The following is an 18,698-nucleotide window of genomic DNA, read 5'->3' on the forward strand; positions in this document are numbered from 1 at the left end:
AAAACATTAGAGACAGCTGTCAATCTTCCATGGAGTGGACATCCCAAAGGTCAAACTGCGCAATGCTCGGAAAAAGTACGAAAAAAATCCAAGAGTGACATCTGAGATTCTGCAGACCTCATTTAGCATGTTACATGTCAAAGTTTATAAAAGTACAATTAGAAACAAACCAACCAAGCATAGATCATTTGTAAAGATTGCCGGGAGAAAAACCTCTCTTTAAAACTGGGTTACTATAGTTGTTTTTAATTCAGTTTAGTTTTCATTGGTTTCCGGAGTGGATTTGCTCATTTCAGTTTGCGTGAAAATGTTTAGTTTTAGTTTAATTATTATAGTAGGGATGGGCAAGATCTGAGGCAAGATTTAGGAAAATCTTGCCACAGTCTTGTAGATATTCAAAGTCCCAATAAACATGTTCATCAAAGCCTCATCAGGTAAGCTGAAAAACCAAATTTTGCCAAAGTAGCTAATACTAAAACTAATATTTCCTCTCCATTTTTTTTAAATTTTCTTTTAGTTTAGTGGTCAGTTAGTTCTACTTAATTTTTTGACATTCAATTTTCTATTTTTATTTTAGCAAACAATTTTTTTTTGTTTCATATCTAGTTTTTGTTTTTAGTTTAGTTTTAGTTAACTGTAAAGAACATGACTGCATGACTTAGGTAATCAAAGTTACATCTGTGATGTCCGTGAACTTCTCCATATATCGGTGAATTCGAACCTCAATAACGTGAAGCAAGGGAGAGCTGCACTGTAAAGGAGAGCTGGCCTAAATTCCTTCACAGTGATATGTGAATGTGATGAAGGAATACAGAAAACGATTACTGGAAGTTATTGCTGCTAAAGGTTGTTCTACAAGCAAGGATCATGGAGTGTTTTTAATTTTTCCACACACTGCTTCTGGATTTGACTTAGTATATGTTAAGTAAATAATTACATGTTTTATGTCATGTTTTGTAGATCATCTGAGACTATATTTACCTAATTTTAGAATTTGCTAAGGATCAGGTTGATTTGATCATGTGCTGATATGTAAAACCTCAGAGCTGACATAGGATTGTCAATTTAACAATGATTACAGATTCTTCATTTTAGGATGATGATAATTTTGAGTTCACTAGTTTTCAGGTCAAAGAAATTTCAAATTAAAGAAAATAACGAACATTAAATCACTATTTAAAGGTTGTTATCAGCCATATACATTATATCATACTAGGGTTGTGTGCATAAGTCAAGTGGGCTAAATCACTGTGTGTTCCCAGTTGTGCCTTCTGTAAACATCTGATCAAAGCAGCACTTTCTCTCACATACATCAACCATGCATCATCACTGCCATCTTGTCGCAAATGTACCTGTATAATATTTGCATCAGAAAACAGACCGAGAAAAAATATAACAAACATGATATAACGAACATGGTGCCAGCTACTGTACAGTACAATAAAGCCCCGCTAAATGGGCATATAGTATATGCGTATGTGTAATTAGTATTGACATGCACATGTTACACAACACTTAGAACATGTGTTTGTATTTGTTTTCAACTTAAGGACGCTGCCACAACTATCAGTGACCTTATGTGACCTTGTTCTTTCGTACATATTTGAAAAGTAGGCTAACGAAGATTTTATTTGTTTAATTTTAGTTCCGTTTAGTTTTGTCTGTTTACTCATTTAATGCATAAGCTCAGAGCGACCTTAAAAAATGCCTCGCCACAATTAATTCTGTGGGAAAAGCGAAGGTACGTTCATTTCGACACTTGCGAGGTGCCGTAGTACAGAACCCGGAAGTACGGATGATTTCACCCAAACAATCAACATGTAAGCAATATTTGACGATAAAGACATTACATACAGTTTTATATTTGAAGGCTCGTGGTTGTGTTGGCAGTTTTAGCCACTGCACTAAATCGTGCACTAGCAAACTAGTTTACTGTTTACAAAGAGGGAGCAGGCAGGGCTAAGTTAAAACTTCCCGTCTGCTATAGTGCCACATCGTCACTCACTGACAGCAAGGCTATAGTTGGTTTGTTAGTCAGTTAGTTAGTTAAAGGGTTTGTTTGGGTAGAAAACGGATACGAATTGATTAGTTTACCTCGACTGTGTAATCAACCGCTGTCAAAATGTTGTCATTTTAAAGAGTGTTAGCATAGAAAATTGTGATCCCGATGGAAGGAGAACTACACTCAAATTAGCTGTGACTAAAGAGTATTTCCTCATTCTTCTGTACAAAACCAATATAGACTCCGTTTATTTGATATTAACGCTGTTGTTCCTTGATGTTACTGAAGACGTTTATGTATGACTCCAAAGGATTTATAAGAGAGACACATGGAAGTCAAAGAATCCAGAATCTGTGAGAGAATTTCACAACAGCAAAGATCGAAGGTAGTGATCGAAATATAATACGAGTAAACAGTATTAATGGGATTTTATCAATGATTGTATACAGAATGTTTCTGCAGTCATTGTGACCATTGAAGTTGAAGTTAAGTTGCATAGGTCTTCTAGATTTAATTCTGGACAGCTATGGATCAGACCACAGATCAGTAATGGTTTGATAATTCTTGCTGAATGCCTGTCTCCCTGATAGTCCTGATTAATGATTAAGATTTGTATACATTTAAAGTGCAGTGTTTCCCACAGACTCTGTTTGGGGCAGGTGAAGGGACCGCTGTCATGTACTGTAGCTGGTGACATTAGTTCTAGTCCTACTTTGCATCCCTTACAAGTCTTCCACATTGCTGCAGGTTCTGGTTAGAGCGGCTCTCCGGATCACAGGGGAAAAGCAGAGGAAGGACTGATTTCACCAGAGTGTGGGACAAGCAAGCCGTTGGGGAATGTAGGGGCCTGGGTTAGCTGGTTAGCAGTGATTGTCAACTGGGAATTGTGAATGGCGTTAAAGTCACTGATGTAAAAAAAAAAAAAAAGTAATTAAAAATTTGCAAAAATTAGTCGCTAAAATATTTCTTGCGCAACTAATATGCCAGGGCGCGCCGCCCAGATAGTCTCTGCATGGGGAAACACTAAAGTGCCTGCCTTTTGTACATAAGTTTGGACTATGTGACGAATGTACCGTATAATGCACTCACACTGTTTCTTTTTTTATTTCCACGCAGGGGTTGATTTTTGCTGAAAGTCATCAAGAGGCACCATCCTCCATGTGGCAAACCTCTGTGGAAGTATAAAGAAGGTGGCTGGAGGAAATTAATTATTTGATAGTTAAACTGCTTTTAAATAAGAACATCCACGTCAGCCATGGCTCGGGAGGAAGAGGAGCTGACAGTCAGTGCACCAAAGGAGGTGGACGTGTTTAAATCAGTGCATTGTCTGGGTTACCTGTCCAGCTTCAATCTCCTTGTGGCAGTCTGTGTTGGCATGTACGTACGCTGGGAGGTGACATGGGAACCCATGATTCTGGTTATCTTCATTCTGGGCCTCTTTGTCCTGGGAATTGCCAGTATCCTCCATTACTACTTTGCTATGGAAAACGCCAGCCAGAGCTTATTCCATTTGTGGTTCGGCTTTCTCCTTGGACTTTTGTGTTTCCTCAACAGCCCCGCCTTGGATTCAAATGTCAAAGAACTGGTCGCAAACTATCTCCTCCTAGCCAGTGTAGTTATGAAAGCAGTATGGGCCCTAACTGAGCGAATATGCTGCTCCATCTGCTACAAATCCACCTTGCTAACATCAGTAGAGTTACTGGAGCTTCTAGGATTTGGTATTGCAAGCACTACCATGCTTCTTCACAAGTCAGTGGCCATAATAGGCTTGGTAGTGGCCCTCGGTGCTCTCATTGTGGACTTGAGGATGAAATCCCTCCTAGCTTTGGCCAATTTGATCAGTTTTGCCTTGGTTACTTCTCTTGTGTTTTTCCAGGCCTTAGGCATTAATGCCAACCCTTATGCCTTAGGCTGCTACCTGGGCAGGCTGCTCTGTGAGCCTGTGTTGGATGTGTACTTCAGTGGGTTAGGCCCCACGGAGCGCTGGATGCCTGTGCTCTCCATGGGGAAGGTGTGGAGGAAGCTGTCCTTGTTTCCTCTGAGTCTGACTGAGATAGTCTTCTTTGTCCTTGCTGCTTTAAAGGTACACTTATAGCTATATTACAAATATTGAGGGTTTATTTTCATTATTTTTTTATTTAAACTTTTGTTTTGTCTTTCATAGCTTGGTTACTTGGACCTGTGGTATCTGGTCATCCCAGGTTTCTGTCTGTTTGGTCTTTTCTGGTCCATCTGCCACATCATTTTGCTGATCACAATATGGGGCTTTCACACTAAGCTGAGTGACTGTCAGAAGGCTTGGCGCGCCCAGCGGTTGAGTAGCCGGAGTCTGGACCAGGTCATGGCCTCCCGAGGCATCCGACATTTCTGCCTCATCTCAGAGCGACTGGTGTTCTTTAGTTTGTTGTCAACAGTGATACTCGGGGCTGTGTCCTGGCAGGTAAGACCCATGAATGAAAAGTAGATAAGACAAAAATGTTTAAATCTGCAAAGCAGGGTTGGATTGTTCTGTTTGATTTTCTATGAAAACTGCCATAGCATAGAAAGCATTATCCTACTCTTGTTATATTGCTGAGGTCCAAGGTTATGTTAGTCTTAGGCACTCTTTTTAATCATTTGCACTTTGGTAGTCGTGAAAAGGCCTCTATAAACATATAATACCCATGTTGGATACTGTGTGGAAGCATTCTAGTGGCAGTGTGTAGTTAATAGTTGCTCCCCAAACTCAGGGACTTCTGCTCTCATGCGAAACCAATTTAATTAGTACTTTAATATCCTTATCTGCTTGCATAAAGAGCAGCAATAACTTATTTAGCCCTATTAGACATTTACCTTGTAAGATTCTCATGGGCCCAAGTTCTAATTTGGGATGTGCACATTGTTGATGTCAGTTTCAAATTTGCCTGAGAAGGTGGAAGAAAGCTAGTGTTTAGCTTTTGTGTGTTTTGATGTTTTACGGCTGTGAAATTTTGTATTGCACACAGAAAACATAACTGGAAGATTAATGCAGTCTGTTGTAGAATCAGCAAGCCTTTGTGAAACAACGAATATTAAGAAAGCCAATCGAATATTTATGTTTACAGCTATAGTTGGTGAGCATTACGTTGGATTCAGTACTTTCTGAAGAGCTTACATGTGAGATCCACCCAAAAAAAGATTTTGCCTACTTGTGTGTGTGTGTGTGTGTGTGTGTGTGTGTGTGTGTGTGTGTGTGTGTGTGTGTGTGTGTGTACATTGCATGTATTATAATTTCCTTTTATCAAAGTCAGTGTGGTAATGCATTTCAAAGTGTGGAATGAATGAAAAGCAAAATATTGCTTTTGTGAAACTGTATAAGAGTGATTTCCCTATTCAGAAGGCAGCTTTTGAATGCATAACTTAGTGCCAAGCTCTCATAAGAAACCCACCACTTCCACAGCTTTGGGCAAATTGATCATCAGCCGAGAATGATGATAGCAAAGACGGCTTTCGTACTGTATTGTGATTTCTGTGGTTTTAATGCTGCTATTTTAGGCTCTGGAAGAGGCTACCCTAAAATACAAGCTCAAATGCTGCAGTAATTATTCTGCTTTGGATTGACATTTGTGAAGTATGTTTATTCTAGTGTCTTTCACAACACTGTGTATCCATTTAGTTAGGGCCTTTCATGTTTTGTCCTGCGATAATAGCACAGTGTCAGTACCATGTTGTGTAACTGTCTTGCCGAGTGTCAACACCAATTAAGTGAGTCTGATTACCGCCGGTACAAGCTGTAAATGTTGAATGAAAGTGACTCTGATTCTTTGGCTTTTTGCAGCCCTCCAACGGTCTCTTTCTCAGTGCTTTGCTGGTGGTGCTGCCTCTCGAGTCTCTGGCGCATGGTTTGTTCCACGAGCTGGGCGGCTGCCTGGGAGGAACTTGTGCTGGCTACGCCCTGGTTGTACCTACCACTTACTGCAGGTACACCCTTCAGTTAAACTGTTTTGATTGGGAATATCCTCTGTTGTGGATGGTTTGGTTTGGGGGCTAAAAAATTTATTTGTTACTTGAGAAAAACAACAAAATGTAAACAGAATGCCCAAATCACGTTTTTAAAGCCCAGAAAGGAATCTGTAAATGTCCCTTTTATTCCCATCAACACGTGAAAATCAGTGTTTCAGGACATTCACATTGGTTTTACATATGGGAACAAAAAGCTGGCAATAACACCTATATATATATATATATATATATTCATATATATATATATATATATATATATATATATATATATATATATATATATATATATATATATATATATATATATATATATATATATGTCATTGCTGTCATTGCTGTCCAGCAATGACGAATGACAGCAATATCAGGAAGAAGGAACACGAGAAGCTGGAGAAATACCAAGGGCTCAGAGAAGAGCTCGAGAGGATGTGGAGGGTGAAGGTAACGGTGGTCCCCGTGGTAATCGGAGCACTAGGTGCGGTGACTCCCAAGATAGGCGAGTGGCTTCAGCAGATCCCGGGAACAACATCGGAGATCTCTGTCCAGAAGAGCGCAGTCCTGGGAACAGCTAAGATACTGCGCAGGACCCTCAAGCTCCCAGGCCTCTGGTAGAGGACCCGAGCTTGAAGGATAAACCGCCCGCAGGGGCGTGCTGGGTGTTTTTTTTATATATATATATATATGAATATATATATATTCATTTATTTATTTATTTTTTCAATTTCAGCTGAAAGTTTAAAAAATACAATCAAACTGTTACAAATGAGAATCGTCAACTAGAAACTTGGACTGATCTGCTTGTTTTTCCTATAAAAAAATATGATTGTTGCTGATCAAATAATAATTGCTGTACAGTCACTTTGAAGTCCTGTGTATTATCAGAGCATGCTGGAGACAAATGTGAGCAAATGTGTCCAACAATTAAAGCTTGGCATATATTGGATCACGCAACAGGACAGTGATACCAAGCACAGCACTAAACGTCCTCCACAACGATATGAGAGAGTGGTAAAATCGTACAGAAAAACATTAGTTCAAGTTATTACTGCTAAATGGTGTTTTACAAGCTGTTTTCTACATGACAGCATAAAGACTTGTGTGAACTTTGGGTTTCAAATGACATCACACACTGAGAACATACAGCTTCTCCTTAACTGCCAGGTAAGCAAAGCTATGCTCAGCATACTCGACTAATCTCCACGTACTGCATGTACAGTAAACCCGAGCAAAATACAGCGATGGAGCATTCCCACATTCAGACGCACTCAGCCGATGTCAAAGCCTTTACCACTCTCACCAGGAGTGGTAAACATGATCATTCTTCCGAACGTTCTCCTCACTTAACAAAAAACCAATGGGATAAATAGGCCAATAACTGCATAAACATAGCGCTAATGCTTGGGCCCTTGAGGGATCATTCCACCGATCCCTCCTCAGCATACCAAGTTATTCAGATGCACCCGTTTGCTGTTAGCCGCATCTGATGTTTCCACCACAGCCCACTCTGTTGACCATGCATTTTTTTCTTAATCACTTTATTTTTGAAGATGCCGCCATGCCTCATCATCTTAAACACCAAAAGCTAGCCATCAGTTATAAATATTTCCACATTCAAGAGCTCTTCAGCCATCCTGTTTGGGTTTTTTTTTTTCTTATGTAATTATTGAATTATTGAACCTTTTAGTTAAAAGTTAGCTTTTTCGGTTAAATGGGATATCAATCTTAGTAGAGTCTAACGGTCTAGGAGATTTTGAATGCTGGCCCATGTCGTATTGGAGTCTTAGATGCTCTGTATGCAAGGCCGCATGTGCAGGATCCATAGGGAGGACTTGGAGCATGATGAGAATGCAGCAGAGTATAATCGACTGTTTGATGGCTGCAGATCATGTTTTCACAATGACAAGATTCCCTCTGGGAGATTACCGAGATATGGGTGAAAAGCCGAGGCACACATGCAACAACAGCAATGGTGAAACAACAGGAAGATAAACAAAAGAGGAGGGGTGATGTTGTTAACTTTGATAGAAGGTGGTGGTTAAAAGGGAAAAAAATGGACAGAGATAGCAAAGAAAGGGGAGGGAGAGGTGAAGCTGTGAAAGGGCTACGGAGGAAAGGATTGGATTTTTTTTAAGGATGAAAGAGAGAGTGTCACAGGGGAAGATGTGGTTGGAATCTCAAACCACAGGCCCTTACTCTCCTGGGCGTCATGAGATCTAAAAAGATTAGATGGGTTTGGGGGAAATGATGAGCTCACAAAGTCATGCTCAGGTTGCATTTTCTGCATTTTCTGATCAGGTGTAGTGTGTTTTTATAGCTAGCCTCAATTGTTATCATCATTAAGGTAATTGTTCATCGAACTTCCTTTGAGGACAGGAGTACTGCCTCGCTGTCAACCGATAACATCCATTTATTTGTCTCATAGCTGTAAAAACAAAAGCATCACTCTTCAGGCGTTTATTCGATAAACTTCCCCTTGGCAGGTTAAAGGGGAAAGCGTGGGCACGCGGCATAATATGATGGCTGATGTATGCAGGTGTTTGCAAGAATGACTTATGACTTTTTGAATAACTTCGAGCCCGCAGACACTGTAGAAAGCTGTTTCATAGGTATATGGATTCTTTCTCTGTGTTTCACAGCTTACTTTCTGTAACCTGTATCCACTCTCACTTTTATAAAATTACCTCGTCCGTAGGTATACACATGGAATCCTCCAAAAAGACACAATGATTTTCCAAATAAATTTGTTATGAAAAAATTATTTTCTCCAATGGAAGTAAAAATAATGTATGTTGTACTGCATTTAACAGTGCTAGTAACAAAAGTAGTGCAATAAGCTGCCCACAATATTGATATACAATAGAGAGATCCTATGAAATTACACTGCAAGATATCCGTCTACCAGTATGGTATTCTGGTCCATCTATCCACCCATTTTCTGCCAATTATCTGGGGCAGAGACCCCACCTGCAGCCACATCCTATACGTCTTCTGAGACAACACAGACGTATTCCCAAGCAAGCCAAGAAATGATCCATGTATCCTGCTTCTTCCCTGTGGCCCCCTTGAGGTATGGAGGAAGCTCATTTCCACCTCTTACATCCACAATCTCTTTGTTTCACTACCCAGACCTTATGGTTGTAAGTGAGGGTAGGAAAGTAGATACTCCAGTAAATTGTTAGTTTCGCTCTCACTTCACAACAACAGAACGGCACTGCATCTGTGCCAATTTGCCCCTTCAATCTCCCCCTACGTGTGAACAAACTCCTTCATTTAGGGAAGCAACTTTGGTCACTTTATTTATAATTACTCTGGTAAGTCATATTCGTGGGGGAACCTGTTCAGAGCTCTTTCATGATTCAGTGAAAACATGCTTGGCAGGAGCGAATTAGTAATCACATGGCAGAGGGAGTGATATGACTTATTTGATATTGATTTAATCCCTAGTTAATAACGTGTTATGAAATTGTGTTTGGAAAATCGCCCTTAAGAGTAAGAATGGTGCTTTTATAAATTGAGTATGAGTATATATTTAACCTGTTTTTGTCATCCTACTCTGTTCTCCTTTGTACCATCTCATTTTTTGCTACTTTTTTATTTGCTTTCATTCTTTATTTCCTTCTCATCCTTGAGGCTAATGTCATTTCCTCCAGTAGCGATCCCTCGCTGGTACTTTTTGCATCTCCTATTCCCCCATCTCCTCTTATCCTCTCTTCTCTGTCTCCTCTCTCCCCAACAAGGGAGACAGCTACTCCACCCTGGTATGTCAATCTATCAACTTCTCACTCAGAAAGTAGATAAATAAAAAGTACACACCACCCCCCACCACCCTCCCCTTCTGCTGACAAGCCACCTAACTTGAGCCTCCCTCTGAGTAGATAAAAAAGATAAACATCAACAAGTCTTTTCTCACAGCCTTTCATCTTTCTCTTTCACCCAGCGCTGGTGGCCAGCCCACTCTCTTACCACCTGAGCAGGTGGAGCTATTGAATCTGCGCTCCACAGGCATGCTGAACAACATCCAGCGCCTCTTCTCCCACCACATGATTCAGACATTCGGCTGTGACTACTCTACTAGCGGTGTCACCCTGGAGGCTGTACTTACAAAGTTGCGCAACTTTCTGGAGCTTCGTACGGCAGACGGACCACGACATGACACCTATTTGATATTCTACAGTGGGCACACGCACAAAGGCTCCGGCTCCTGGGCTCTGTCAGGTGAAGGCCACAGATCCATGTTGTTATTGCTTTATTTTTCAATGTTTTTAAGTCTTGGAAAGTGGTCATACTTCATAGTCCAGTCACATTCATTTAATTCCTAAATGTACTAGTGAGGCAAATAAAAAGAATGCATCCACGTAAGTATACAGCTTCAACTTCACCAGCTACAACTACAGATATTTCAGTATATAAATCCAGGGGATATTTAAACACCATTCAGCAAAGAGAATACATAATTAATAGAGCCTAACCAATATATCCAGAGTCCCAATGCATCGGAGCACTGATATATTTGGCTATTTTCAGATATATTGGTATCGGAATTCATAATTACTGATAAATGAACATTTAAAAACTGATAAAGAAACTGGAGAGAGTTAGGCAGCTTGATATCTATCAAAAGAACATGGAGTCTGCGTTTACCCCTAGGTTGCAAGCTTCTCTGAAGACATCTTTTTCTGATGTCTCAGACTAAATGAAAGTCCAATGGTGTTGCTAGTGCTAGGTGGGGGAGGTGGGGGAAGTTATAATTATTTCAGTTTTATAGTCGTTCAGTAAATCATTTAGAAAGTTTTTGGACATCCAGTTCCTAGCTTCAGTCAGACAAGACCTCAAGTGGCAGGTAGCAGTGAAAACTAGCTCAGTGTTTTTCCTCAAGGACTACTGTGCTAATGATATATAAAGGGGACCCAAAACAGACCCATGGGGAACCCCACAAGATATAGGAGCATGAGAAGATGAGCCTTTGGGAGTTGTTACAGAAGATTTACTGATTAGTTACCAAGCAAGCATGGCATAAGTGTGATCCAGAAGAGACTAATGTGAATTAAGAAAAACATTGGGATCTACCATGTTATATAGGAGAATTCCTAGGTCAACATTTCAAGAGAGAACGATCCTTTCTTTGTAGATATTCTGATTTATTATTAAACATTACATGTTCAGACTCTATTAATTCATTAAATTAGATGAGATCAAATGGTTTGTACATTAACTTGAAGCTTTTTGTAGAACAAAAGAATCGCTTGTTTTGGCCTTCTCAGACATCTCTGCTGCTTATTTCCTTTTTTGGAAACTGAAAGAAGATTAAATTTGACACATTCAGTCCTCACAAATCAAATTTTAGGTGCATCATAAGTTGCATATCAGCTTTCTCTCTTCAAAGCTGTCGGGCAGTTTTAACATCTAAGCACACATAATTGACGAAGATGTAAATCAGTTAAAATACAGGGAAAAAAATCAACACAGAAGTAGAAGTGACTACAGAGCTGTTGTTTCAGATAGCATTAGGTAGATATTGTATTCTGACTGCAGTCTCATTTGCATTACAGTCTAATTTCCATTCCTTTCATTTTCCCATTCTCTCAGTCAATCAGACTGATTTGCAAGGAATCAGACAAGCAAGCGTAAAGAGTTGAAATTGCTATGAAGGACTCGGCACAGAAGTTTGGCTCCAGTAGAGACGATTCTGTGAAAGTTACAGAGAGTCTACTGTGACATGAGCGTTCCCTCAGCAGAAATGAGAATCACAGCAGGTCAACACAGTGTCAGCTCCAGCTCTTCAGAGATTACTTGACGTATTATCTCTGCGTGCTGCTGCAAATAGTAAAAAAAGAAAAAAAATCCCCACCGAAAGCATAATCACTTCCCCTTAGTCACAATCCTGAAGGGTAGTTTTCAGTGGCATGCTCAGGGGATAACTGGAGACATTTTTGAAAAAGTGGGGTTGCTTCGACTGAAATTCAAATCAAATAAAGGATCCCTCTGGTTATTACGACCCACTGATGCAGTGTTGTCCACACTGGGATTCCTCAAAATAGTCTGGAAGTTCTCTGTTGATGACACTGGATGCATATATACAAATTTAGCTGTGCAGCAGATTCTCCAAATTGGCTCATGCTTGATGTTTTAGATATGTGAATAAAAGCCCATTTTCCCTTCTAAATATAAAGCAGTATGTGGCAAAGCTGCTTTGTATCCATAAATGGATTTCATTTTATTTTTCTCAGCCTCATTTATTTATTTATTTATTTACTTTCCTAGCACTGATGTTAGGAATAACAGAAATAATTTGGCAACAGACCTTCAATGTTTGTTCTCTGCCAAAATATACTAAATATAAATATACAGTCTATTAAGGTTGTTTTTGTCGTTGTGTCTGTTGCCGGGATGACAGGGGATTTTAAAGACAGTCCCTTGAGTAATAGTTGACAGATTCGATCCCTGCCAAGCTGCCATGTCCATCTATGGCCATATGTCCCAATGAATTGTCCTTGAACATGGAACTAAGTGAATAGCAGCTCGCTGACCTTCACTGTTTCTCTCTCAGAGAGTTTGGTAAATCAAACTAGTCATAGGATAGATTCCCAGTACGCGCTGTTCTTTCTGTTGACATTGTGGAGGACTATAAATACCTTGGAGTACACATTGACAATAAACTGGACTGGGCTAAAAACACCACAGCACTTTACAGGAAGGGCCAGAGTCGTCTCTATTTTTTGAGGCGACTGAGGTCCTTCAACATCTGCCAGAAAATGCTGAGGATTTTCTATGAGTCTGTTGTGGCCAGTGCGATCCTCTATGCTGTTGCATGCTGGGGGAGCAGGCTGAGGGTCGCAGATGCCAACAGACTTAATAAACTGATCCGTAAGGCCAGCAATGTTGTGGGGATGGAGCTGGACTCCCTCAAGGTGGTGTCGGAGAGGCGGATGCTGTCCAAGATAAAGACAATGTTGGATAACACCTCCCACCCACTCCATGACATGTTGGTCAGCCACAGGAGCTCGTTCAGTGAGAGACTGAGATTACCGAAAAGCACCACTGAACGACACAGGAAATCATTCCTGCCTGTGGCCATCTCCCTGTACAACGCATCCACTTAACACACTGTTTGCTGCTACAGCTACACATGTTTCTTTTCCAAATATTTATTTATAAGTGACTTATGTATGTATGTATGTATGTATATATGTATATATTGTACTATTCTTAGTTAGCGTATTGTCTGTCTTGTCTTAATGTTGGTTTAAAATGGAGCACTGTAACAAAAAATAATTTCCCCCAGGGATCAATAAAGTATTCTGATTCTGATTCTGATTCTTTCTCCTTCTTACTATCTAATCTCCTGTAACTGTAGGAGGTGAGAGTTTCCATCTGGCCCAGTTGCTGGAGCTGTGGAAGGAGAAGAACGCCGGCCACTGTTCCCGTCTCATTGTGGTCCTGGACACCGAATACTCCCTCCCTTGGGTCAAGGAAGTGCGCAGGGTGGAGGGCATTTATGTAGCTGTGCAGGGGGCTGAGCTGTCAGCCACCATGGTGGACCCCGAGGCTGGAGATATCCCCTTGCTCGGGGAATTCACTTCTGAGTGGGTGGAGTTCAACTGCAACCCAGCCAGCGACACCCAGTGGTCTGAAAAAGGGCGGACCGTGAGAGCTGTTTACAGTGTGTCCAAACGCTGGAGCGACTACACACTCCATCTTCCCACTGGAAGTGATGTAGCCAAGCACTGGAAGACCCACTTTCCTAAGGCTACATACCCCATGGTGCACCTGTCCAACTGGTGCTGTGGCCTTCACCTGTTTTGGTTATGTAGCACATGTCTGCGCTGCTTCAGGAGGTGTAAACTAGCCTGGTTCCCACCAGCTGTTTTGGACACTGGGCAAGGCATTAAACTGGTGCACTCATAGATAAAAGGGGAAGTTGTCAGATAGCTGAATCAGTAAATTCATAAAGAGTCCAACTCCAAGAAACTTTTTTGTCTTGTTACAGGGGAGCATTTATATTCTTTTTGCCAGTTCTTGCTTTACAAATCCCAAAGTATGATGCAAATTTAGTTTCTAGTTTTGGACTTGAAATTTGGAATTGTCGAGTTGGGCCTTTCATGAATTAACCAGTTCAATTTTGAATCAGGATGTAGCAGCTGGGTATAAGATGTTTGTATAAAAATAAAAAAAAACTTGTGCTGCATACCAGTTATAATATCTATACAATCATATTTTATTTTAGTCTAAAATACTATAAATGATATAAAGGTTGGCCTTCAGTCAGCACCAGATTCCTTACATTTATTTTTGAAAAATGTTTATTTGCAGTGATTCAAGATATTGTGCCAAGTACATCACAAAAAGTCAATATTGGATTTCTGAGCCCAAAAGAATATTAAACTTAACAATTCCAGTAAATTAAATTGAAATAAAGAGTACTGAGGTATGATTGTGGTTTAATTAATTAGGACGAGGTCTAAGAACAGAAAACTCTCATCTTACTTGGCACTTTTCTTACTTTATGCTTATTTTAATTGTTATCTTATTTTATTGTCTCTGTTATTAATTGCATACAAAAACTTTGAATATGGTTTGGAAGGGTTTTCACATTTTTCTTTTGTTACGGTGGGCCATTTTATGTATGATAAAGTGCCTTAAAGATAAATTTCGAATCATTTATAATATTGAGTCTTATTTTTTTTATGTTATCTACACTAAATAGGCTGTAGACTGCTTATAAAAGATGGACATAAACACATAGTGGTTACTGACATCTGGATGTGAAGCCTACACTTCTGTTGAGTTTCTGGTGATTTAGACCAAGAAATGGGAGCTCAGCAAGAAAGTGTTTACTGAGGTCATGGAACAAGGAAGGGCTATTTTCTCATAGATTTTTATGAGATACCATTAAAAAAAAACCAAAAACAGAAGAGTCATGATGTGCTCTTCCCTTTTGTCGTCACCATCTAGATAAAGAAGCAAAGTCCATCTTTTATATACAGGCTCTGATGTGGATCCTCGCCTTCCTTTTACATAAACTCTGTGAACTGATGGAGCTCTCTTTCTAAAGCCTTTTACCTGGCAGGATGGACGGCAAAAAAGCCATTGCGAGGCTGAACTTGGTGACACCGTTGGTTATAATGTAGAGAGGTCTAACCACGATGCCAAGCTGCCACTCTTGTTGTGGGATTCTTTCCTGATTATTATTGAAGTATTCAAATGTGCAGCTATCTCTGCACTGAACAAAGGAATATGCATTGGCTGTGAGACAGCATATTATCGCCACACAATGGCCCTGTCCTCATCCTGTTTGTTTACACAGATCAATGGAAATTGAAGAAGTCATTTGCTCTATACAAACCCATTCAAGTTTTCTAGCCATTTGTGTTAGCCATGCTGTGAAGCAGTGCTTCATAAGGCGCCAAAGCATGAAGAAACTGTCATTGCTATGCATTTCTGCACTGAACTCCAAAAGCCATTGTGACCATTCTTTACATGCTGATTTGTACCTTTCTGTCTCACACATTCCTGAAGTGCGTGGCATGCTGCCTGCCTTGTTTCTGATGAGGTTGAGTTGCATTATTGCGCCTCTCATGTCAGATAATGTCGGAGTTGCAGTAAACTTGAATAATAAACTGATAAAAGAATGCTGTCTGATGATGTTGAGGAGTTTGAAAGGGCTGAGATGTATAGAGAGAGGATCAGTTTGATGAAATTCAAACAGAAGGGGGGAAATAATAGATGAGAAGAGGAAGGCGAGAGTTAGACATGCTGATATCAGACAGTTTTATTTAACTGGCTTAACAGACAGAGTAAATAGAGACCCTGCACTCTGGAAATTCTAGTATTGCCTGGCAAATATTAACATTATTAGCTGGAGAGAAATGAAACAATCCATGACATACTATCTCTGAGGGATTTTCTCTGAGCTTTCACCTCAGTTAGTCCCAGTGCCCAGCTGAACGTGTTCAAGGCGCTGCTGGGTATTTTGGTGGTCCCAGAGATCAGGGCTGTGGCCTGACTCATGGCTGAAGGGTGGTATTAGGCATAGAGGAAGGTTGGGGAAGATCTTGGAAAGATGAAAGGTGACATTAAAAGCAATGTCTCATATCAGCATTCATTTATAACTTTTTTTTTTCTTCTGACGTCCCCCTGAAGAACTGTCACATGGACTCAAGAACCTCTTCATCAACACCAGCTCTCATGTTCCAGCGTGGTTATCTGAACTCCAAGTAATTTGGATCTTGACTACTTTCAGCTTATGACTGACTCAATTAGTGATTATGTTGAACTTAACATTAATTGCTTATGGTTCGCAAGCTGTTCTGACAACCCTTCTTCTTATAAACAGCCTATTTGTTTATCAGTCATTTGCTTCTTTAGTCAGCATTTTCAGCTGTTTATCCAATATTTTAAGTGCACAGTTTACATTTTTTACCCTTATTTTTTTTTTATCCAGACATTGAAACTGTTAACCCTTCTAGCCCACTATTTCAACTTCTAATTATATTTATCAGTTCAGGTTTATTAACTTTTTATCCAGTTTTAGCCAGCTACTATTATCGATTGTGTTTAGCTATTTATATATTTAATTTAATTGCTGGCTTACAATTTTAAATCCTTAGGTATATTATATATATTATATAGTTTCTGTTATACAATACTGTGCAAAAGCCTTGAGTCAACACTCATTTCTTTATATTTAGTTCCAAGGAGCCAGACGTTATTCTATTTTTTTTTTTAATTGATTTTGACAAATAGTTCTCCAGGCTTTCTGAAAATCTTTCATAAAGGAATCTAAAAGGCCTTTTTTCAGATGAATAGTTATGTGGGGGGTTTTTATTACTAAGCCACTTAAAACTGATTTATGACTCATTCAAGGATAAAAAGAGGCAGCTAACTCAAACGTAGCTAGTAAACTATTTTAAATGGCATGTTTAGGCACCAACAGCTTTCTACAAAATCTATTTGTTCCCATTTCTTTAGTTGAGTAAATAATTTTGCATCAACAAGGTGATTCTCAAAGACCTCTTAGGCCAAAAGCAAAAAATGGGAATATCCCAACATGATGTGCAATGTGTCCTTAAAAAATTGAGGAAACTGGACAAGTGGAAGTCAAAAGAAGAAGTACCTCATCAGAAATGGTCTCAGTTGATGGTTGGCTGTCAAGAACCCAATGTTAATGTTAAATGTTAAACAAGAGGCATATATCTATGTATGTTCCCTGGTGTGACTGCTCTTTTCATTGCTGTAGCCTGCAAGCTACGGTTATAGTTAAGGTCAGAGATTCATGTATAAGGAGGGAATCGTTTATGAGAATATTAGATTATGGGCCAGATTCATCTCCTAAACTGGATTAGGTAATAAAACAGTCAGCTGCCTCTGAGACCCATGTGGATTTGCTGAGTCAGAGCCCAGCATGCACACATACACACTTAAGCACACACATCGGCACAGATACGTGTGTACACAACAGTCCTTTACTTCCTTTCTCTGTTCCAGCTGAGTCACCCGTCTGTGGGTAATTACTGCCTGTCATTAGTGGTTACCTTTGAACGCAGGCAAAGCAATATGCAAGATGATTTCCCGCAATTTTGAGGGGGGGAAAAATGTGCTTTTATAGCCCAAGTTGAATCTTAGCAGAGGAACTGGGCAAATACAACAGCTGTTCCTTAGTTATTGTTAATTCAGAATGTTCTGAATGGGGGGCAATGTTATGTATTTTTTTTTCTTCATTATAGTTTTATTCTCCTTAATTCCTGTTTTATAACTGATCATTATAGTGCTTAACTATTCATATATTCACAGATTTGGTTTGACAGGTAAAAACAAAGTGATTGTAATGATTTTTAAGCTTAAATGAGCTGAACTAAGGTTCTTTTATCACTTCTACGGCTCATCCAGCAGGCTGTAGGCCTACTAGAATAATATATGTGCATAAATACTGAATATCTTATTTTTTCTTCCTTTTTTGCGGGCACAGAGAGTAAAGGGGAGGTTGAGCTGCCTCACTGTTCCAACATTTTTGCCTTGTTTTCAAGGGACCTGCTTGCTGTGACTGGTGGTGCATTGAAATGTCAAATCTATTATCTCAAATCACAAAGGCGTTTAGTGGCCTTTTAAGCTTATGACACTCCCCACTATGCGCATTTGGAAGAAGCTGTCTGAATATCCGCTCTTGGGTATTATTCTACTTATAAACAATACACGGATTCTGACATCATAATTTTTAAAGTACACATTCTTCAATGTGCTCGACTTGCAACCCAGTTTCTAAAAAGTTATGATGCTCTGCCAAAAGGAGAACGTAGTGAATTCAAAAGTCAGCATATGAAACGAGGAAACTGAAACGCGTCCTTATTTTCGAATGTTAAAAAGGCTAAATTGCTCTTACTGAGGGAAAAAAAAGTTTGGACCCCCTTGCATTCACTGTAAAGATAAGAATGTCAGCTAAAATGTACAGACTTTCAAATTCAAGGCAGATGTGTGAAGAAATTATTCATGGTACACGGATTTGAGTTACTCTGGGCAAGGATTTAGGAGCTGATGCAGAAGGGAGGTGGTGTGAAGCAGACCTTGTAGCTTCAGTTATTACACATATGCCTTTTTGGAAAGTGAAGGTCAAGATTATGGGAGGATAAGGGAATTAAGTGTATTTTGCGTGGGCAGGCATCTGGGACACCTTGTACCATTGTTATCTTGGCCCCATTTTTACGTAACCCCCCCACACTGC

The 18,698-nt window shown here is 39.8% G+C and overlaps 1 protein-coding gene across 1 annotated transcript; it reads left to right on the top strand.

Annotated features, from left to right (window-relative positions):
* The first annotated feature begins 1,735 nt into the window (after window positions 1–1,735).
* On the top strand, window positions 1,736–17,998 carry tmem168a (transmembrane protein 168a). Its single transcript, XM_082510341.1, has 6 exons — window positions 1,736–1,820; window positions 3,119–4,085; window positions 4,167–4,442; window positions 5,799–5,941; window positions 9,921–10,198; window positions 13,338–17,998. Exons 2-6 carry the CDS (start codon window positions 3,258–3,260, stop codon window positions 13,886–13,888), a joined length of 2,076 nt encoding a protein of 691 aa, XP_082366467.1. The 5' UTR covers window positions 1,736–1,820; window positions 3,119–3,257; the 3' UTR covers window positions 13,889–17,998.
* Window positions 17,999–18,698: the final 700 nt, after the last annotated feature.

This window comes from Aulonocara stuartgranti (assembly GCF_965226115.1).
Source record: "Aulonocara stuartgranti genome assembly, chromosome: 17".
NCBI lineage: Eukaryota > Metazoa > Chordata > Actinopteri > Cichliformes > Cichlidae > Aulonocara > Aulonocara stuartgranti.

What these genes read in the sequence shown, in the direction of transcription:
- tmem168a (XM_082510341.1), top strand. Translation starts at nt 3,258, where the DNA reads ATGGCTCGGGAGGAAGAGGAGCTGACAGTCAGTGCACCAAAGGAGGTG. An exon ending in TTGTCCTTGCTGCTTTAAAG is followed by an intron (nt 4,086 to 4,166) that starts GTACACTTATAG and finishes TGTCTTTCATAG; the next exon opens with CTTGGTTACTTGGACCTGTG. An exon ending in GTACCTACCACTTACTGCAG is followed by an intron (nt 5,942 to 9,920) that starts GTACACCCTTCA and finishes TCTTTCACCCAG; the next exon opens with CGCTGGTGGCCAGCCCACTC.